This window comes from Aulostomus chinensis, chromosome 23 (genome assembly GCF_037954235.1).
Source record: "Aulostomus chinensis isolate RoL2024-O1b breed Wild chromosome 23, RoL_Achi_v1.0, whole genome shotgun sequence".
In the NCBI taxonomy this organism is placed as follows: Eukaryota; Metazoa; Chordata; class Actinopteri; order Syngnathiformes; family Aulostomidae; genus Aulostomus; species Aulostomus chinensis.
The window spans coordinates 11030846-11054142 of record NC_141342.1 but is presented as its reverse complement, the minus strand read 5'-3'; the positions used below and the strand labels follow the sequence as shown (position 1 = coordinate 11054142).

The 23297-nt window shown below is 42.2% G+C and overlaps 1 protein-coding gene across 6 annotated transcripts in view; it reads left to right on the top strand.

Annotated features, from left to right (window-relative positions):
* The window catches only part of mpripa (myosin phosphatase Rho interacting protein a), a 45838-nt gene that overhangs the window by 13046 nt on the left and 9495 nt on the right, over positions 1 to 23297 (top strand). For 2 of the 6 annotated variants that reach the window (XR_015111678.1, XM_086196411.1), the window contains exons 4-16: positions 8806 to 8957; positions 10524 to 10608; positions 13902 to 14202; positions 14670 to 15219; positions 16496 to 16622; positions 17053 to 17169; positions 18619 to 18675; positions 18793 to 18861; positions 18953 to 19042; positions 20824 to 20933; positions 21076 to 21114; positions 22312 to 23074; positions 23162 to 23278. Coding sequence is in view for 5 of the 6 variants with exons in the window: in XM_086196411.1 (XP_086052537.1) it covers positions 8806 to 8957; positions 10524 to 10608; positions 13902 to 14202; positions 14670 to 15219; positions 16496 to 16622; positions 17053 to 17169; positions 18619 to 18675; positions 18793 to 18861; positions 18953 to 19042; positions 20824 to 20933; positions 21076 to 21114; positions 22312 to 23074; positions 23162 to 23278 (2577 nt within the window). In the remaining variant the exon portion in view is untranslated. Of the gene's footprint in view, positions 1 to 8805; positions 8958 to 10523; positions 10609 to 13290; positions 13345 to 13901; positions 14203 to 14669; positions 15220 to 16495; positions 16623 to 17052; positions 17170 to 18618; positions 18676 to 18792; positions 18862 to 18952; positions 19043 to 20823; positions 20934 to 21075; positions 21115 to 22311; positions 23075 to 23161; positions 23279 to 23297 lie in introns of all 6 variants that reach the window. The other 4 variants (XM_086196412.1, XM_086196414.1, XM_086196415.1 and 1 more) reach the window with 4 other exon arrangements.

Below are 23297 nucleotides of genomic sequence, written 5' to 3'. Positions count from 1 at the left end.
ATCTTTATTAACCATTCCTCTCTTTGAGTCTCTGTGCTTTTTCTTGTTCTCTTTAATGATTTCCAGCCATTCATTATCCAGAGAAAGGCTGGCTCCAGGAGGCTTTGGCTAAACCAGTGTCCACTCTAGCTTACATAGTCCTCACCTTTACTTTTCCCATTACTCACTCGAGTTCACTTTCTCTCATTCTCCAATCCTCTTGTATCTCTGTCTTTCATTCCAGTTCTCTCTGGCCAATAAATCATTCTTGTTTGAGAGAGCAGCCAGCAGTGTTGTGTAACTCCTCTCCCTCTAACCCTCCCTTTTCTGTAAAGCAAAGCACAACCTGACAAACTGCTAGCTCAGTTTATCCTAAAAACTAGACCAGAACACTCAAAAGGTTTCATTTAAAGTGTTGGGGTGAGGGGTGAGCATGCTCTGAGACAAGCACCAATAAAACTGCAGGGTGGATGGGTAGGTGTCTGCATGTGCTGAGGCGGTGGGGGCTGGAGGGACACTGAGAGGCACCAGCTTGGAACGTGAAATGCAGCTATTGAGAATTACCCACACATGCACACCACTGTAGCCCACCAGTGTGAAGTATTAGTCATTTCTTCTTGATGTGCTTATGATTATCTTTTCAAAAGATGCATCAGCACAAGGCTATGTTGCTGCACGCCACTGTAAAGCTGTGTGGTTTTCAGCTTGTGAGACAGAGAGCAGAGTTGATTAGTTACATCACCTCAGTAAGACTTCTCAGTTGGATGAAGTCCAGTTCAAATCTGGCCTAAGACTGTGTGTCTTTTAGGCTGCTGTCTTGTGTTGGCCTGCAGGATCTGCAGCTGCAGCTGAATGTATTTCAGAGTGGTAACAGGTGTAGGTGCATTGGATGACCTTTTAACCTTTCAGCTCAACTCAGCGACCTGCCAATCCAAACACCTGTTATGGCTGAAGCGCTGTAGCCAAGATTAGAAAGAAAGTGCTGTCCTGAAGTAAGTCGGACAGTGTTTCACATGAATACAACAGTATGGGCCATTGACTGGACCATCTAGTCAACTTCTGTTTTTTACTTCAAAAGAATACCCATTACAGATTTGATATAAATAACTTCAGGAAACAAAGCTATAAACAAACACTGCGTCAAGTTAGGATTTCTCATAATGCCCTATGTATTGGACAACTTTTACATCAGTTGTGAATTACTCCCTGCACCTTTCACCTATTTTGTAAATGTTGACGCTTTGTGTAAAAGGAGGGTGGTGGCTTTTTTAAAAATGATTTTGAATGTTAAACTGCCCTCAAAAGTTTGCTACCAGATAAACTACTCTCAGCACTAAATAGCTCTCAGGACTCTTGAATGTTGGGCTAACTGCTAACCTGCAGATGTGGACTTGTAGGTATCTGCTCTTTAGCACTGTGGAAAAAACTGCTTGCTCCAATACTGAGGTATTAGCTGGATTCCCAAGGGAACATTTTCCTCTCCCTCCCCCATTTTTCCCTTCTCTTCAGCCTGACAGGCTAATTTGTGATGACTTAGGAAGGCCTTGTCAGATTTACAGTCAATATCAAAGATGGTTATTTGAAGACTGACTGCAGGAGCTTATGTAATTCTCCAGTGTAGATTGAGTTGCTGGAACCAGCTTCTTGATGATTGCATTATTTGAGTGAAATGTTTCTCTCTTGTTTGTGTGTGTGTGTGTGTGTGTGTGTGTGTGTGTGGAGATGGATGGATGAAGGGATGTAAGTAATAGTAGCAGCAATAGAAATGCAGTGAGTTCCTATTCACCTTGGTTTGACTTTTAAATGCATTTTCAGAGATGTAGTGCTGCATTTAAGAATTTGGACACCTTTTGATCTCAGAACAGCTGTTGTTGGTACCAGTGTATTGCTGATATTTTTAGTTTGAGTCTGTGGGTTATGATGTCCATTAGAACCGTGTTTCAGCTTAACGGTGAACAGGAAGTATGGTGAACTACAGATTTATGGACAAAGAGACACACTTTATGTTGTGTCATCTTGTGGAGCTGTCTGTTTCTCTTTAATAGTCTTTGAATTTAACACAGCTGACAGCATGACAGCTTGCAGCAGGTCAACTTGTTTTTGTATCTGTTGAAAAATGGTGATCCAGAAGAGTGTTTGTTGCAGTGGCGACTGATTCTCCAGCTATTAAAGCCGCAACTTAGTGCTGGAGAAGTCTGTGAATGAGAGACAATGATTCTTGAACAACAGCACTGGTTCATGTTGGAAATTAAACCAGTCCAATACTTACAACATCCAGTTGCAATCATTGGCCTTGGGATATCGCTGTTGCAGTAAGCTTATATCGACACACTCTGCTAATCATTACATATCAGTTAGAGCCTTTGGGTCAACGCTGTGATGTGCGTTTACTCAGAAATTTAAGTCCCGCACCTCTAAAATGTGTTCCTCTTGTTGATACTTTACTTATTGTTGGACTGTTAACCTTTTAGAACGGTGTGTGTAATTTCATTGTTTTTCTCTGCTTACCTTACATTTTAGTTCATTTGTGCCATCGCAACTACTCTGACGTCAGTCATGGGCCAGTTATGTAACTGATGTCTGGAGCACACCAGAGGATTGTCGAAGCTTAACCAACAAATCGAATGAAAGTTGAAACTGATTATTAATATTTTAATGCACACACCAGATGGCTCAGTCAAGACGCAGGACCACACATGTCTGTAATCAATCGTGATGGGGCGGGTTGCAAAATGTCATTGTCAGCTGTTTGGTGAGGTTTCCATTGGAAAAAGTTACCAAAAAAAGTCATGGCAGAAAGTCACAATCAGCATGGTGTACACATTTTGATGAGTGTGGTGGAGACGACTTGGATCTCCACTCTTATTTTTGGTGTCATATGAGCGTAGCTACACTCGCTACAAGGTAATGCAACATCTGGTGGGTGATGCTTCAGAACATGACTGTACAGTCTAGAGTGCAGCACTTAAACTGAGCTGATAAGCGGCGAGAGCAGACATTCTGTAGGTCTTAATCATCCCAGTTGGACAGAGTGAAGAAAATAAGAATGAATGAAGATTATAGACCACTTATTTTGTTAGGTGGTGACAAGGCCAAAGACGCATCAAGTGGAAAACAAAACAAAACTTTAATGTAGTGTTAGAGGGAGTTGGAGAAAGTTTACCATTCTGGGAAACCACACAGCCCCTTACAATAATTCAGCTGAGGGAGTCTCAGTCTGAACAGGCCATGCAACATGACACAACCAGATATAGTGAGTGCAGCACCTGTTTATGCAGCCTTCCCATCTACTTTGTCACCACCCAGACATTTTGATTTCTCACAGTCTGCTGACACCCTAACCCTTCTCACAATTCATAATGCTTTCATCATTATTATAGACGTTACATAAGCTTGGCTGTCTTTGCAGTTTATGAATCATTTAACTGGTGACCAACACACACACACCTGCTTTATAAAGGTGGTGTTCTTTGTGTGGCTCGTTGTGGTCCAGTTGCATCAGATTTGGAAAAATAATTCTAACCTGTATTTCAGAAAGCGCTGCCATACTAGAGCTCACAATTTGCTCTTCATCCTCCACTCCCTCCTCTTCCTCCTCCTCTGCATCCCGAGCTTTGTCGACTGTTGGCCTCCCAGTACAACATTAAACCACCCACATTCCCTCGCCATTCTCCAGAAGAGTAGCAGCTCTATCACCACCCACAGTCTTCTCTGAAGTACCTGGTAGAATTATGTGTGAAATGAGTGTGATATTTTTATTTATTTAGCCTTTTATTGTGTTCCTTTATCTCAGGAATGGCCTGGTCTTGCACTTGGCCATCATTTCAGTTACTTAAAGAAGATGCCTAGAGTGTCATCAATGAATACCAATGGGGTGAGGTGTGTTTGAGAAAGCCTGACAGACCCTGCAACAAAGATGTCAGATATCTGCCACATGACCTAACCTGCATTTTACATTCAAGTTTGCCCTAAGTACTCAGGAGGGCTTCCTCTGATAAGCTCTGTGATTGTACCAGCTTGAAGATGTTGTACTACCGGGTTAAAATTACAGGACCATGAGGAGTTTAAGACAGTGATTATTGTAATCTTCATCATGAGCAAGTTCCTGTCCTGGTCGCTTGAAGTAAAACTGTGTTTGGATGCACAATGATTGAGGATTTTAGAGAGAGAGGGTGTTTTGATAGCCCCCTGTAGCAACTATAGAGGTGACTCCATCTGTCTGGCACCTGAGGTTATTCCCCTGGAGCTGGTTGTTGGCATGTTCAGTTGTATCAAAAATCTGTTTACCTTTTTATTGTCCTGTGTTGCTAAGGAAAGATTTATTGCACAATTGCAGTTATCGGTAATAAGCAGAGGATGTTGGACCTTGACAAGACTGGATTGTAGGCCATATTGGTGAGTCAAGATGATGCACTGCCAGTTCATCAGCTTTCTTTATGGCTTCCATGTCTTGATTAAACAAAGGCAAATGGCTTTGGGCACCTATCTTGGAAACTGCTTGTGGATCATGCTGCTACATGCCTAGCAAGAGACTAATGTATTTGAATGAGTAAAGCTAACATTTGAATTTGTCAAGACTGAAGTTGGCAGAGAACTGGCACCTGATACCAGAAAACAGATGTTTATCATCAACTTACAGCTGTTCATAACTCAATGACTTGGTCCATGGCCAGTATTGTAGGCATTCTCATGCTGACAGAAAGCCTGTGTAAATTGGTAACAAAGATGTTGTCAATATCTAACTCAATCCAGTATTTTAACAGTTAAATTCAACCCATTCTCATGTTCTTAACTGAGTCATTTTAACTGCATAGCTTTCCATTACTAGAAATGACTGTCAAAACCAGAATGTTGATGGCAGAGGAAGAGAATGTGCTTCACAACCCAAAATGAAAGTAGGCTATCAGCAGCTGCCAAAAGAAGCAAATATTTCTCCCGCTGTGTCATAAGGGGGAATGGGATGTTTTGCTAAGCTGTGGAATGGCCAAGAGTGAAGGAAGCCAAGGGCACAAAGGCATGCTTGCATGGAGCTCACTGATTACCAATTTTTAAACAGAGTTAATTCCTAATGAACACTGTTGTAATGCTACAAAACATCTGGACAGATATCACAAGACATGGTCTTTTATGGAAAATGGAGGCAAAATGGCAAAATCATTGTAAACTATGTAATGGAAATGCATTTTAATGCAACGTTAAACTTGAAAAGGGCCTTAATCACCCTGACCAGGTTGATGTCAGTAATCTTGATCTCTTGTTTTGTTCTCCTTAAGTGGATTAACTGATATATGTCTCTAAATCTCTCACTCTTAGCACTTTCCAAAACTTTTTATTTCAGTTATGAAGCATCTTTAACTATATTTTGTCAAAGCTGCAATTTTTTTTGTCGAGAATTTACTTGAGGCATCCACCGGAACAGGATTCCAGTGTTAAGTCAATTAAATATTTATGATTACATTTTCAAATCCCTACATACAATGATTGACAAAAAAAATTAATGCTAGCACCTGTATAACAATATTCCCATTAAGACTATGAATGTAGCAATCAGATGTGTCATTTTGACTTTCGGGTAGTCTTGTTACATCTATCCCAAACATGTTGATTCCAGTATCAAAACTCACCTGCCCCTACAGCCATCAGACTGACTCAGAGTAACCAAATCTTTTTCTGATTTGTCCTCCACTCCCCTTGAGACTCCGCTGAATGCCTCCCATCGAGACAGTATTCATACTATTGTCTGAGCAACTTCAGGGACAAGAAAAAGTTTATGCTGGCTTCATCATTTCCATGCACTAATCACAAAAGGACACTTGTTTGGGCCTCTTGTCTCTCGGTCATTTCCTTGTTGAGGGTTCAGGGGAGGAGTGGCTCTGTGGACTGTGGTGGCTGACAATCTCACATTGTGTGAACTGGTGCTGCATCACAAAGGGCTCATTGTGGAGATTGGTGGCCCAGGGAGAGGGGACTGGGTCTAGGCGAGGTGACAGAGGTGTGGGTTCGGGGGGCCTAGGTCTGGGGGCCTAGAACTGTGATGGCTGGCCCAAAGTAGGGGGCGTGTTTTTTGGTGCTGAGCTGGGACTGGGAGGGTGCACACGTGTGAGAGGAGTCCCGTGCAGCTTGCCATACAACCCGTCTAAAAAAATCACAACATATAATTTACTTCCACTTACCCAACACCTACCTCATAAAAGCAAATGAACCTCTCACAGAAGCACTTTATGAAAATAAATAATTTGTAAACAGAAATTTATTCAGCTTCTGATTTTTTTCGTGTCCTTGAGACTCTGATGCCTTACACTGCTTGTGCAACTGCTCCCTGAATTTTGAAATATATTGCTGTTTATCCTTTTCTGACTCCAGCTCAAGGACAAGACCACATGCGCAGTGGACTCTATATTTGTTTACACAGACAGATGGCCGAGCAGTCAAAAGTCATAGTCCACTAAACCCCTTTTTTTCCTCCCCCTGCTGCAATGCTGTTCCCCTTGACCACCAGCTTGAGACTCCTAATCTCTCCTCTCTGTTCTTTTTGTCCAAACCTTATTCCCCTCTCCAAGTCTGAGAGTGACAGAGCTCTCAGGTCAAGCTGACGCCGATCTCTCTCTGTCCAGTCTGAAGCAGGCCCAGGCCCTCACCCAGCTGTCCCAGGCTCTATTTGTCAGTGGGTCTGTCAAGCCCGGCTGTTGTCCTGACCTCTCACCTTGGTGTTGAGGGCTCTTTGTGGATTTTAAGGCCATGGGCTCTAAAAAGTTGAACCACAATAGAGACTCAAGGCCATACTGTATGATTTTTGGAATCGTGTGTTAAATTCCAGCTCACACTCTGAGTAAATCCCCCATGGCTATGTGCTCACACTGTACAACCCAATCATGGCTCCACGTCTGCCTCCACTGCACAGGTGACATACTGTAATTGTCCCCCTGCAAACTTGATGTACGGGAAGTTTGTTTGGGGAAGTCACATTTTCCACCGGAAGATCAAGAGGTAGGAGTAACAGGAGACGTACAGCAGTGTGTCGTTAGCAATTTTTGCTGCTTCACAGTGAGGAAAAAGGATATGAATTTGGGGAATTGAGCCCTGGCCCTGCTTCAGCTGTGCAAGAGCTTGACGATAGCCAGCAAAGAATTTCCGACATGTCAGATGTTAGATATTCCATCAGCCTGTTGTATACTGCTGGACAATTGACACCCAACTAGACTTCATTTCAGCCAGATTTAAATCAGATTTGGGCTTACATTCAAGGTGCTCAGACAGTCAGGAAAATCCTGGGAAATTCATGGAATATGTTCATGGCAATTTCAAAGCCTGGAAATGACAGGAGGTGGTTCCAGGACATTTTAGAAAATTCTTTCTTCACAAATACCAGAATATTGCTATATATGTGCTTTTATTTATTTGTGTTTTTTGTCAATTATTTAATTTGAATTTGATACAGTTTGCCATGGATTTTCAGTTTAATTTCATGTTCAAACAAACCTTTCACAGTTTGTATGGTAAAGTGTTCTTGTACAGTGTATGCCAAGCTTTACCGAGTCCCTCCCTCTGTAGCGCTCTTTAACAGTACATGTCGTACCACGCTGCTTACGCGTTCAAATGTGATGTGCTTCGTCTAGGCAATTCACTCTGTCATATTTCGAAGCGGCTACCTTTTATTGCATAGCGGTAGTAAAAGATTTGAATGAAGGTGACATTTAACAACAGCAGTGTAAACACAATCTCCCACCCTGAGAGCGGGTGGAATTACAACAAACTAACTGTTGACTCCTTGGACCGCATCAGAAGCCATCCACAGGCTTCAATTGCTCTGTTACTGACAGCCTATGGTTATATGCTGCACAAATTACTTCCCTGAATCAGATTTTATTTGGTCACTAGCTAAATCAAGCATGTTACCTTTTAATCTTGTTCCCAGCTTTAGATATTCTGATTTGGGGAAGGTTATAATTTATCATCTGTGCCTACCTGGTACTTATAGACATGGAGATACCACAGTGACTGCAAGCTATAATTCTGCCTGTATGTTTAGTGTGACAAAGGTAAGACCGAAAAGCTGTTCCAAGAGCTTCCTGTGCCCACTCCGCTTAGTTGTGCAGTATTCCTGTAGTTAATTGAACAAATATAAATCCCACAGTCAACATAAGATTATCAAAGCTTCCCCCCATTGCTCAATGAAGTCATTTGGAGGTCAGACTAAACAAGAATGTCTTAGTATGAGAGGGAGATACTGCTGGTAATGGTAATCTCCCTTTTGGAGAACAAGTGTTGGACATGGAGGTTGCAGATACCTGGTGCTGTCATAGATGGAAGTAGTGCTTGCATTGCATACTTTCTACAATGGCTAAGACCATGTCTTGTACAAACACAGGATCTGTATACAAACTTGAAAGTGTTTTTAGACCCAAGTGGTGCTTAAACAAGACATTATACTATACAGAACGTGTTTAAACATTAGCAGATGCATCGAGACTCAGCACTAAGAATTTTTTTTTTTTTAAATGCAACTGAATCCTCTCCAGACACCCAATCCCAAGATGATGGACTTCACAGTGTGGCCCCTGGTAACTAAATGTCAACCCACCAGGTTGGGGAACAAACACTTATTTTAACATTTATCACATGCTGCTATTCTGGACACAAATTCCACAATAACATTTGCCTATGCACAGATTGGTTGTATCGGTGTGTGTGGTATGCAAACCTTGGCATGAAAAGGATGCTGGGGTGGATTGTGTGAAAACACCATGTGGAGGGTATTTGAACAAACACGTCTGTTCACTTTCCCCAAGTAACACTTTCTCTGTATCCCTCTGTCGTGTCCTCCAGCCTAGCACACTTCCCCAGGGAACCATCAATATGAACCAGTGCTCTGACGTTGTCGATGGAGAGTCCAGGACAGGTCAGAAGAACTCTCTGTGCATCCTGACCCCTGACAAAGAGCATTTCATACGTGCTGAATGTAAAGAAATCATCAACGGGTAAGAGACGATTTATGGCTGGTTATATAGCACATGGAGAACCTTAGTTTATATCTAAAATGACTGACTTCAGATTAGCAGTATGGATTTGCATTGTTCTGGGTCCAGTGGGTAGAGATGAGACTTCCCCAAGGGATGCTCTGTCCTGCCCCCTGCTGTTTGTTCTGGGCTGTGTTTATCACAGAGGGGTGTGTGGGTGTGGATGGGTGGGTGTGAAAGAGAGAGAGAGACCCTTCACACCAAAGCTTTTCACTCTATGAAAAGTAAGTATAAAAGGTGTATACTGCAAGCCATGCCAACTGGTGCGATGACCTCATAGCAACAGTGCAGTGAGATACTTCTATATTGCATCTGTACATGTATGAGGGTGGATTTGTTTTGGAAGATGTAGGATGGCATTCTGTAATGAGAAGTAGGGTGGAGCGGTCGAATGCATAATGTCAGATCATTTGATGCACAGAGGCTAACAGTATTCCATAACCTTCATCATGTGGATGAGTGTCCAAAATACAAGATGGTTCTTACTGTGATTGAGTCAAAATGCTATTTTGCTACTGTACCAACTGCACTTTCCATATATTTTATACCATCATCTCCAACTGTGAAGTGACTCATGATAAGATTAGTTCAGCGTTTCTATTCAACTGTCTTTTTAGTAAACGTACAGGAATTCTTAATCTTTTGAGAGCAGTTAAATGACCTGGGAATTGTATGAAATGAGACCATAGCAATGTACTTCATGGTGTGAGATGGCGTTTCCGCATCAGCGAAGCAGACTGTGTTATTTTTGGAGCTGTTATTTTTGTTAGTCCTTGCAACTATATGGGTTTAAGGAGTAAACATGGGAGGGATGGCCATCTACGGCTATAACTTATGTTAAGAAAGGGGCAGGTATGACCAGGTTCTTCCTGCTGGGATGTGTAAGTGTTGTGTGTTTTACCATATTATACTCTGAAATGAGCGATTCACCAAATTTGAAATGATTTATTTTTTCCTTCAGGAAAACTTTGTCTTTGTGAAACTATTGATCCATCATAGGTCCATGATTTTTAGATATGGTATTTTTAAGCCCCATACCAACTTTAGAGGAGTGAAAAATCAGTTGTTGATATATGCTACCAGTTCGGTGAATTTTACTGCTTGACTGAAAATAGACCCTTTTTATGTTAACTGTGCACCAGGTTTGTGCTGATATGACTGTGTAATGCTAAAGGGCTAATTTCTTACACCAATTACTTTCTTTATTTAAACAGTCATGTATTGTAATGTGAACTATTTTTTGATTAAGACCAAATAAAATGGTGAAATAAATAAGGTGAAAGGGCCAGAGCGCTCTCTGCAGGACACACTATGTTATACCATTTTTTAAAAAAAAACCTCCTATAGGTGGTATTTTTTCTGAATTTTATGTGCTGTAAAAAAGTTTTTCAATATCAGCCCGTGTCAGAAAACATTTACGCACAGGATTGATCTGTGATCGGCCAGTGATAGATCAGTAATGGCTAAAACATCAGCTGACTTTTTTTTGTTTAGGGAACACTTTTTTGACTATTTCACTCTTCTCAGCTGGCAGGAGGCTCTGACTGTCTACCCCAGAACCAACAAGCAAAACCAGAAGAAAAAGCGCAAGGTTGATCCGCCCACTCAGCAGGTAACTCATCTAGTCTCACACATGAATTTCTAATAGGTAAGACTACAGAGCATCTAAAGACGTCACCACAGTTTCTTTTCATTGACGCTGATGAAAATTGAAACCCTGCTGATGATCACACAACAGTAGCGAGATTTAAGTAAATGAAACAACTATGAACCAATCCTCACTGGTACAAGGGTGAGGTGCATGTGCGTGCAGAGGCAGGCACAAATAAATCAGTTTTTGGAGACACTGCTACTCCCATTTGGCAATGCGACTCACTGCCATTAAAAAAGCAGCGGTATATACATATTTAAGTATGACGCGTGGTGGAAGTATGCACTGTGGAGGCTTTCCATTCCATTCAAACTGCACTCGCTTTCCGCCAACAACATACTCAACAGTTGATGTTATTCATATTTGCATTCCTGAGTGACATGACATGCCACTTGATGGGTATTGTGAGCTCTGAGTTCAGTTTGTGTGTATGCATTAGCTGCAGTGCCAAGTAACCCACAATGTAGACGCATTGATAGATTGCACTTTGAGATTTCAGTACAACACTTGCAGGCAGTCAAATTATCCCTGAGCCAAAACTCGAGGTTAATAGTAACTGCACGATTTTAAAGAAAAAAAAATCGGCACCATTTTTTTTTTTTTTTTTTTTTAAACAACACGACTGAGAGCTTCTGACTAATAGACCAGGTGTTGTAACCTTGTCGGGGCTGCTCTGTCATTCACCTCATGGGCATGGTTGACTGTTTTTCCCGGTAAGTGTCTGAGTTCAGGGGAATGTTTTGATCAAAGACCCTTTCACAAACAGAGCAGAATTTGGGGGGGGGGGGGGCACTCAAAAGCTCTGAATTTAAGTAAACTCAGCAGGTATAAATTCTTATGATAAAAATGATGAACATTTTTTTTTAATTAAATTATTTGTTGCCGAGGCATCTGTTATAGGATTAAAAATAAATTGATCCCTGCAATAGATTTTTTTTTTTCTTCCACAATACACACCACCAAAAGGCACACCTGTGTCTTTATTACAGTGCTGTGAGTTGTGGGTTATTTGCTTGTCAAAGTCATTCTGTAAAGGCATGTTTGGACAGTGAATCTGCAGTAGCTCTGTTCATTACCTGACCTTGCACACTGACCACCCTGTAGGACTCAGGACAGAATCTCTCTTCTGAAGAGCAGGGAAGTGTCTGGGGAGACTAAACAATATTTAATATCTATGAAGCTTAAAGATTTCAGCACCTAGCAACCAAAACATGATTGTGTTAAACAGTGTGCACGAGATGAGTCATTTTCCGTTGGCTATGAACCGCTTGGCAGGAGTGAAAATTAAAGTTTTCATGCTGGTGCAAGCTTTATAGGTATGCGCACATACAGCGTTGTAGAGACTGTTGTGAAGTTACATCACCATAATAATGCTTTCAGTGACAAGATGAATAATGAGCATATCACATATTATCTTACAGCCCACCCACCATGAGATACAGTTTTCTCCCATCCCCAACCTCATTTTGAAGTGAGGCCAAATTTGTGATGGGTGCAGAAAAAAAATTCCCTCAGAGGTTCATTGTCTGATTCAGGGCGCCATCATTAGGAGAACCAGACAGCTTTTCTGGAGGTAGAGGGGTTGACACTGTGATGACCCTGTCATTTTAGTTTAATTTTCTTTAATCGTAGAAGTCTACTAGGCCAGCTGTATGCTCCTTTTGTTTGTCATACACAGTATCTCTCTGGTGGTTCAGCCTTTGCACTTTAGGTTACACAATTCTGTAGATTGAGGTGTAATATTTCATCCCTTTTTAAAAATATTTCTCCGATATAAAATGCACAGTAATGCATCATATTACTTCCATGAGTGACTAATCGCGGTACATCAACGGGTTCTCCATAAACATTCTAGATTATTTAGAACTAACCTTACAGCAGAGGAAGCGAGCTGGGTACATGCCAGTAGTAGGTTAGTAGCTTCCTCCCACTCTAGAGTGATGCTTCAACTGCAAGTTGACCTATTTTGTGGAAACGCCCTCGTCACAATTAAATCATACAGATGCAATGAAACTAGGATTTCATCTTTGTAAATTGCAGCTTTATCTTAACGGTACAACTATGTGACCTATTGGATGCAGTATCTAACATAAAATGAACTGTTTCATTGTGTCTTTAATGAACTGAGTACAGCTTGAATAACAGAGTTGGTGATGTGTTAGGATGATTGTGCTTGCTTTTCTCATGTCAGTACAATCATTGTGTCCTGGCCTTGTTGATTGTTTTGGGATGTGGTCGGGATTATCAGAGGTGAATCCACCTTTGTGTGCTCCATTTTTTTTACACATCGCCACGTTCCCTTCTTGGTTACTTGACAGGTGACCAGTGTTATGAAACTCTTTTTTAAATTCCCGTGCATCGTAACATTTGTTTGCCTTCTGGGCAGTGCCACAGAACTAAAGCACCTGATGGAGTACAAGATGTAACGGTAAAGAGTGCTAACTACTGGTGTGTCATTTTGTAATCCTAAACAGTTTAGTTGGTTTGCTAAACCACTTGTAGTTCCAACTTTTTCCATCCTGAATGGGAGAGAAACAAGACACTCATTGCTTAAATGGGACAGAAACAACTCATGAAGTCAAGGTGAGGCCCTGATACCTGTAGTAATGATAAATAATGTCGAAGAATTTTTGTGATTGGCAGGTTGGGGAAACTCCAAGCCGGCGTTTTTCCACTGAAGACATGAATGGACACCCAGTGAGTTGAGCCAGGCCAAACTCTTTAACCTGCTAAAGGCTTGGAGATAAATAAAGATAGCTTCCAATAAAATGATACATATCATAATACCAATCAGTCCAGGTGAAGAGTGAAACCTCAATGTGTTTTTGCTTCTCTTCAACACTTCAGAGTGAATCTCAGCATGTTTTTGGTGATTGACACATTTCAGGTTAAAACATTTGTGGGTCACTTTCCTGTGTTAACACTGTTCCTCATGAGTGAAAGCCTCTTCTGCCAATTACTTTAGTAGCCTCTATCATCAAGCTTTGAATCCAACAGCTAATTTGCTTAAATAATTCAATTAATCAGATTTTTAATTCAAAAATCTCTCCGAATAAGTGAGTTACTTGGGCTTTTGTTCAGAAATATAGTTGTTTGGTTCAAATTAGATACTTACTTTCAAGTCTTGTTTCTTTCCACACATGCTCCTGATAATTTCACCAATAGTGACAACAGTAACAGAAAGCTTTTAGTATTCAAATCCATTTAAATTATTTCATTTTTCTTTTAATCTCCTTCCTAATTTCCTTATGTAGTGTTTCTGTGACCTTACCTCCCATCATGTCCTTTCCTCCTCCCTCCCACTCCTTCCCACCCAAACCCCTACCCAGGAGCCAGGCCCCGCCAAGGTGACTGTAACCAGCAGCACCAGTGGAGGCAGCATCCCATGCCTTCCCAGCAGTATCGCCAGTGCTGAACGTGTCCCAATGAGCCGGGCCACTCTGTGGCAGGAGGAGAGCCGCTGGAGCCGGGCCACCATCCCTTGCAGCCGCAGTGCTTCCTGTCTCAGCCAACTGGGCCAGAGCCAACCAGACTCTGGCACCAGGACTCAAGATGGTTAGGACAGTGGGAAATACACATTTCACATCTGTACATACTGATATTATTACATTATATTTATATTAGTATACATTAGGGCGGCATGGCTCAGGGGTAGAGTGGCCGCCTAGCAACCAAAGGGTTGCTGGTTCGATCCTCGACCCCGGTGACCATGTCGAAGTGTCCTTGAGCAAGATACTGAACCCGAAATTGCTCCTGATGAGTAGGTTGGTGCCTTGCATGGTTGCCTCCACCATCAGTGTGGAGTGTGTGTGTGTGTGTGTGAATGGGTGATGAGAGATGACACAGTAAAGCGCTTTGAGTGCCGCTAAGGTAGAAAAGCGCTATATAAAATTGAGTCCATTTACCATCATATTGAGAGATCATAACTCTTGGTGACTTCCAGAAACATGTTATCACATGGCACATCCTCGCCCTAGTGTAAACTGCCATTAGCTGTGTCTAAATAATGTTTCTACTCCTAGATGGTGGCACAGTGAGCACTGGACGAAAGGTACGAGTGGAAAGTGGTTACTTTTCCCTGGAGAAGACCAAGTCAGAGCCCTCTCCACAACCAGTGCAGCAGTCACAGCCACCACAGTATTTGCCCCTGTCCTCTTCAGCATCCTCCTCTTCTTTAGGAGGTGCCAGTCCCAGGTACAACTCTGAGTCCGAACCCCCTCTTTCCCCCTATCAACCCTCCCAAGATCCTCTCCCCTCTCCAGGTACACTTGTTTCTCCAAGCTACTCCACCATCAGCTCCTCCCAGAGCTCACTGGACTCTGAACCCAGCGGTAGTACACCCACCTGGGAGGGGCGTAGCAGTGGTGGAGGGAGCACTGGTAGTGTCAGTGGTGGAGGCACCAGGGTGGGCCGCTCAGGCAGGGAGTATTCAGCACTATCAGATGTGCCACGGGCTCGCAGGCTGACCTACCATGAAGCTTTCCGTTCAGAGAAGAAGCGACAAGAGCTGAGAACACGTACACGGAGTCCTGGCAGGGAAGAGGTGGCCCGGTTGTTTGGGGAGGAGCGAAGGTGAGAGCATATGGATGAACAACCCCTCCTTGAAAAGTCTTTGATAAAGATTCAAGTAAAGGGGATTTTGAAAATGAAAACGCTTAACATATGTGCACTGCATGTCTCAAGTTTCCACATTAGCACAGGTGTAAGTTGCATGACCCATGATTACTGTACAAAGCATAAAACTTAGGATTTAAGGTGAGCGTGTTTGAACCTTTCTGTAATCGAACATTCGCCCAGGTGAAGTAACAAGATGGAACAACACATCTCAAGTGGAGGGGCACGTCAATAAACCACCGTTTCCTCAAGGCGCATAGAAAGCATGTCATGTAATCTATTCTTGCATTGCATTTTAGTTATTAGCACCACCATGTGGCTGCTGTCCTATTATCACTGGATGCATTGCTATCACATTAATGATTTGGGGGATGTACTTGCATGTGTTACTTTTCTATTGGTCTCTACCTCTTGCTCTGGCTACCTTTGCTAGTTGGTTTTGTTGTTTTGATCTTTTCCAGGGGCTTCTGAACAGAGCTTCTCAGAGCTAATGCTCAACCAGCCCCTCCACCCCTGTCCCAATGCTGTTCCCTGCTGGTCACCGCTGATTCCTGCTTTCTATCATTTCATCTCTGCACTGCCTGGGAGCACACACATACACTGTTATATAGGAGTACTTCATATATTACACAGTATATACTGTCCATACTTACTTGTTTGGTTGTACAAACAGCTTAGCTTCCTTCTCTTTCTCATCCAAATACACACATTAACAAGTGCAGTGCCTTAAGGTAACGCCGCCTGTGTTGCCATTGCTGCTATTTCTGCAGTTTGTTTAATCCACCATCCCTGTCTTTTTCCTTTCCTTCCAAAGTTTAATCTTGTCATGTAACACTAATCTTTATTCTTTGGCATATCTCTTGATTGATGTCTTTGGGTAGTCTGTCATATTGTCTGAAGGGGGCTTTGAGTCAAGATTGATGTCCAGTTAGAAAATGCACCATGCATATGAACGTTTAAGTCCGTCAATGATTTCTGCACTCAAACGACTGCATGATGGATGATGATTTTGGCTCAAATTTGCTATCATATCATGCATCAATTCTATTTTAATGCTAACTGATTCTGCCACCATTCCAAAGTGAAGCATACTTTGCCATTAAAGAGCAAAGAATTTATTTCATTTTTTTTCCCCCACGCTGGAAACGTTTATTATGAAAATTGTCAACATGTAATTATAATTAAGATAAGTAAAGAGTAAGTCCTTAAAAAGAATGGTCTGTTTGTCTCCTAGGCGTTCTCAAGTCATCGGTCGGTTTGAGGAGGGTCAACACGTGGAGCGCATGGACACAAGCACCTCCAATATCACCAGCATCCAGAGACAAGGCCGCAGCGAGCGGCGCTACCTGGCTGATAAGCATGTATGTTGTCCCCTTTTTTAATACCCAGTTTCAACCTGGTTTTTTATCACTGTTGTTTGGGTGCTATATTTGAGTGCATAAATGACTTTTCTCCATATTGCTTGTGTCCAGAGGTCCCCACCATTTTTGTAGACTCAGGTGATCAAAATCAAAAACCGCCTCTCCGCCATGTTAAGAGTAAATAAAAAAAGTGACAGTGTTTCGTTACAAACACGGAACAGTAGCATGAGCCCATTGCATTCTGGTTGTTGTAGGTTTTCCATCTTTTGAACAAAAGCTAGTCCCACAGCTCTTTCTTCTGTTTATCATGGTGATATTGCATCTTTTCAAACAACATTTGAGTCGTAAAATAGTCGGGATTAATGTTTACTTCAAGAGTTAGACATGATGATCTCACAACAAGGAATCACTCATAATACTTTGTTTACAGGAGATGTCACTGGATGCAGGAAAGGATCGTTCTTCTCCAGATGTATCCAGCTCCACTTTTGCGAATTTAAGGCGAGCCAAGTCACTGGACCGCAGAGTCACTGAGTCCTCAATGACAGTGAGTTATTATGGTATTTTTTAAGTGCACATCACAAAACCAGTGGTCAACAAGGTATTTTTAAAGCCCCGTAAATATGACTATGGAAGTCACATTGCTTTTAACCTTGCACAACCTTCCACAAAACTAATAAAGAGAAGCTAGCAATCCTTGAACACACCACTTGTGTTTGAAGGAACTTCAGGCTAGTCAAGATGCGCTGCTGCTGGGGATTGACCCCAGATATCTGAGGTGAGGGACAGTGAGTTCGTCTCTTGGTTTTTCTATCACCCTCATGCCAAAAAAAGGTGCAGGATTTCAACACAAGGAGGGTCAGACTGTGATGAATGACTACACTAATACACAATAGAAAATAGAACAAGCCTTTTCCATTTCATTGTCCTAGGACATGTTAGATGGCTTGTCAGGCATGTTTTGTCCATCTCAGGTAGTGTGTCAAGGGTAAAGGACAAGATATTTCAAGGGAAATTTTTGACGATGTTGATATGTAGTCAGCATTTAAAGAATGCAAGATAAAAATATAGCAACATGATTTTTGACATGTCCAGTGTCCAGGAGAACAAGGGTACACATGTCAGGTCATATGGAATTCTTATTAAAATAAATCTAAAACGGAAAAAACGAATTTGTTCTTCAGAATCCATAATATAATTTCCACATCAGTACATACTACAGTTGGGAAGAGTAAGCAGTGATTGATCCATTTTCACATGTGTATTAAAGTTAGAAAAGCTGTCCTCATCAGTCTGCTACTGATCGGAGGTCTGTTCTGGGTGTATCGGTGATCCAGTCAGTACATGGGTGGTTTCTGTGACTAAGCTGCAGCTGCCTGAAATCCCACCCACTCACAGTCACACACATGGACACACCACTGCCGCCACTGCTACTGAGGATTATAAATAGCCAGCACAGAGGCTACTGCAGTTGCGCTTATGTCCCTGGGACAGAAAGAAAGAAACAGATCGTCAACATATGAGGTGAAAGGCAGTTAAGCGTCAGAATGACTCTCTGCCAGACGGTGACGCCACACCTGATGAAGCTCAACAGAAACAAGGTATAGTTGAGTGAGTGGAGGCCAGGGTTTTTTGGACAAATGATTTACTTTAGTCTATAAACAGACTTGAGCTGCAGCAGTTTGTGTTTCACTGGGAAAGTCCAGCTCCTGCCAGTCTGTCTCTTGAGCTGGAGTCATGTATTGGCAATTTGGGTGGTGACATAAATGTAAACAAATGCAAAGACATGCAACAGTTAAGCGAGATGTTGAATATGTTGATAATATATTACATCATTGAGGGATGGTAACCTGATGAGGATTCGTGTTGTAATGGTTGAGAAATATTTATATTTGATCTCGACTGTTCTGATTTTTTTTTCTTCATGTCTTTAACTAAATGGCCTCTTAATGATATCTGAATCACGGGACACCTTTCTGCTTTATCTTCACTGCAGCCCGATCTGCTGAACTTCAAAAAAGGATGGATGACCAAGCTGTATGAAGACGGAATGGTAATGTGTCATGCAAGGGATTAAGTGATGCCCTTTCTGTCCCTGCAGACGTGACATCGTATTGTGCATAGTTGTCTTGTAATATTCAATCGTTGCTGTTTGTTCTTCTCCCCATAGTGGAAAAAACACTGGTTTGTCCTCACAGATCAGAGTCTGAGGTACTACAAGGACTCAATAGCCGAGGAGGTAAGAGTTGTCAGGTTGTTGTTTTTTTTTAATTTATGTAATTGAATAATCTAGTGAATCCTGTTTTTGTTGTGTGTGTGCCCCCCCACAGGCTTCAATCTTGGATGGTGAGATCGATCTGTCCACATGTTATGACGTCAAAGAGTTCCCAGTCCAGAGGAATTACGGTTTCCAAATCCTGGTGAGTTCTGATTATACATGTCATCAATTGTACCACGTCGTAAATCACCTGTAAAGGTTGAAGTCATTGTCTACACAGTTTAGCTCCTGGGAGTCTATAAACAGCTTTGGAGACACCATGTGGTGCGACTTAAGGTATCAGGTTTTGCCATTTCTCTTTTTGAAGTGATTCTTTGTCCATCATGAAGGATGTCACTTGACTTGTCATCTCTCTGTGAAAGGCTGACCTCATAGTCTAAATCTGCCACAGCCGTTACTAGCCTCGCTTGTCTCTCTGAACTCATGTACCCCTCATCCTGCGTAATCAGTTTACCTCACCTCTTGGATTCAAAAGTCCTCAACTGGTTAACAGCATTTGTGTGTTCTACAGCATTTAAGAAGATGTTACTTTTAGTGCTGGGCCGTCATGCTCCTACAACTATGCAGTTATATGGATCCTGCTGCAGCCCTGTGATAGAATACTTATGTCGGAAGACTCTCGAAGGCTGTGTTGGTACTTACAGGGCATGTACAGTGACTTAATATAATGCAAATATTATCTCTTTGATGTCATTGGGTGTTTTTTTTTCTGCTGCGGGTGGTTTAAGCTTACCAAACAAATCTAGTCTAAATGTGATTTACAGGATCTATAGGGTTATTACTTTTGTTTACATTTGCTTGATGTAGCTTCCCCAGAAGTCAGAAATAGAGTAGTGGGAGGATCGTCGTCTCTTTGGCTGAGAACAACATGGGTTTGGTGTCAAGAAATTAATAACTCCAGTATTTATATCTACAATCTCTGCTACTCTGTCAGACTAGGAGGGGCTGTACTGTAGAGTTCAACACAACTTTATTAGATCCTGATGTTGGGAATAAAGTACCTGGTCCCTTAAAACCCATTACTATCTTTGTAAAAGTTTCACTGCAGAACTGTGGTCCATTAGAATTCACACCACTAGAGGGCACTACAGTTGAGGTTTACATTAATCTATTCAAACAGCTGAGCTATGAACTAGCAGAATATCTCCCTTTTTTTGGGGAGATTTTTTTTTGCCACTGTGGCAACGTAGAGAGCTTATGTGCCTTGAGTGACATTTATTCTCCAAAGACCCTCCACTCGTGCCTGCTGAGGCTTGCCAGATCAGCACACGTTAGGAGGGGTGACACATTGCATTACACTCATTATTGCCGTCCAGCTATGTGGCAGGGTGTTGTGGCGCTGTGATTACACAGTAGGTCGAATGTACTGAACATAAAACATAAAACATCCTGTTACTTAGAAGTGTAAATGGTTCTAAAAATGTAGGTGTAATAAAATCCTAAAAATACTCTCCCCTCTGCTTGCTGTTGCCTCAGTGTTGATGTATTGCTTTGAAGTTCAATTTCTCAAAAACACGAGCTCAATGTAACTTGACAGCAAAGACTTCATTGAAAAAAACAAATGAAAAAGGACCAAAGACAGCAATAGACTTATGATTATTATCCATTCTATCATTATGCGAGTACTGGTAAAACATCAGGTTTCATTCATGAAATGTTCTTCCATGTAAAATTGCAGCCTTAAAAGTCTTTTTTTTTTAAACCCTCATTTTAGTCTATTTGGCAGGAAGCAAAGCCTGATAGCAGTTTATAACTCCTTCTGAATTATTACTCTTGCATGTCTAATTATTTGGACATGTTCTTTGAATTGCATTAAATTCAGTAAATTAACATCATCTCATCCTAATATTGTGGTTTCTCTCAAACAAGGCTTTGTGTCTCATCTTTGTCACTAATCTCAGCGCCACGCTATTCTGTTTTCAGTGTAAAGAGGGCGCATGCACGCTGTCAGCCATGACCTCTGGAATCCGTCGCAACTGGATCCAGGCCATCATGAAGAATGCCCGACCCACTATTGCCCCCGATGTCACTCGGTAATACCCAAAGAGGATCAAAGCTGAACCGCTGGCAGATAAACTGCTGCCTTTCTCACTCACTTTGATCTTAATCCTGCTCTCCTCCTCACCGTTTCTTTCCTCTTTCTCCTCAACCGGTGTGTTTTCAACCTGCTTCCAGGAAAAACATCTCTCTGAAACTGTCCGTTCTGAAGCCCAGGTTGGAAAGCTTGTGTGTTAAATCTGTAACTTTACTCGATTTAGTGATGTTCTTGCTCGGCAACGTCTACCTCAGCGTGCTTGTCTTCTATCCTATGTCATGTCATTGTTGAGTAATGTCTCCTTGTCAGCCGTGCCACTGTTGACACACACAACAAAAATACGTAAACAAACAACCTGCCTGTATGAACTCCTGAGACATATTTCCTCAACTTTTGGAAACACTAATGAAGGAAAATTTAAGTTGAGTTTTGCTTTTCAGACGGCTGTTTTTCTGTGGTCTAGACACACATGCCAATGTATTAGGTACGCAAACTGAATCTGTTTGAGAGAGGTGTCTGTTTATCCTGAGAAGCGTTCCGAATATTTTTCTCCATTCCATGGCCTACATGTTAGGATTGACAAACTCATCTCACAGTAAAAGCGGTACTCTTCAACAGCCCCACATATTGCAAACCACAATATGGCTGTTAAAATAAATCAACACCTCACAAATTCAATAAACCTGAACATTAAAATCCTCATGAAGCCTGGTTTTATTGCAGGGCTGCGTTAGGTTTACGTAAGTGTACCTGATGAATTGGCAAGTGAGCATGTACATGCTGAGTCACAGCATTTGCCCTGCCAGTGTGTCTTTCTGGCAGCTATCTCCGAGGAGAGAATTTATGATATTTTTGGCATTTCTACAGACTCCTCACACCCCCAGACACCTCTTTCTCGTTCTTGAGCTCTGTCCCTTCTCATTTTCCCCCTGGTCACACCTCCCAAAAACCTCAGGACAACGTGACAAAAACAGATTAGGCAGTCATGTCACTTTTTAAAAATGCTCAACTGCGTAACTCATGCCAGTGAGCAGTTTACTGCAAATACATTCTTCACATAACGCTACTGCATAAATGGCATTAACATAGCGGCTAAAGGCAGGCATCTGCCATCTGGCTCACTCAGGATTATAACTGTGAACTACAGCTGTTCTCAGCCCAATGCATAGTGTCATGTAGCGTTTTGCTGTTAATGCTTTGATTTTCATGCATATTATAGATGTTTTTTAATTCATGCTTTTGAATGTAAAATACATTGTCAGTAATGCGTGAATTGTTGTTGTTGTTGTAGTACTACAACAAAGTTTGTTGTTTGCTTGAGCTGATGGAATTTCAAGGAAGGACACTTGAACTCTGTGTAATTGTTTCTTACACAGATCCCTCCCTGATGAGAAGATAAAAGCCCAAGTGGTATTGGAGCCATGTCCGCAGACCACCCCTGAACCGAGCCCCAGCCCTGAGACCCCCAGGACAGATTTACACAGGCAGCCAGCTGGCCACAGTGCGCCCACCCCTCCATCAGAGCCACGAAAAAGCAGAGTTCGTGAGCGGAGACGAGAGGGACGCTCAAAGACCTTTGACTGGTCTGAGTTCAAAATGGAACAGACAGACAAACCTGTGAAGGAGCGAGCAGACACAGTTGACCTCAGCTCATCCTTCTCCACAACCTCGTCCTTTTGCTCTCCTTCCTCTTCGCCCTCCTCTTTAGCTTCATCTCCCGTCTCTACCTCCTCCGTCCAGACCTCCTCTGTATCAGGTGCTCACCCACCTTCTACAATAGAAGATGCAGAGAAGGAGAATGTCAGGAGGGGTGTCCCACCACACAGTACAAATCACACGCCAAATACTGTTACGGTTACCATGACGTCCACACTGAACACTACTTCACCAGTACAGCCATCAACAGCTGAATGCCAAGAGCAGGGGAAAATGGAAGTAGACCACCCTACAGCCATGCACCCGGGTGATAAGGACAGCAGAACCTCAGGTGTTCAGGAAGAGATCGAGCAGCGATGGCATCAGGTGGAAACGACACCCTTAAGAGAAGAGAAGCAAGTACCCATCAACTCAGCGACAGGAAACTCTGGTAACCCTGACAGATTGCCAGCACATGAGCTTGCTGCGCTGCTAGACAAAGAGGTTGGTCTTCTGTCAGTGCGGTCGTACGTATACAATTCATCAGAGAATTTCCTGTCAGTTATTTTTTTCTTTTCATCCTGTGCATAGTTGGGCCAGAAGCAGAAGGAGCTGGACCAACTGCAGAAACAGAACAGTCTTTTAAAAGAGCAGTTGGAAGATGCTCTAGGGAGGGAACAAAGTGCCCGAGAGGGCTATGTACTGCAGGTACTACTCTCCCCATCCA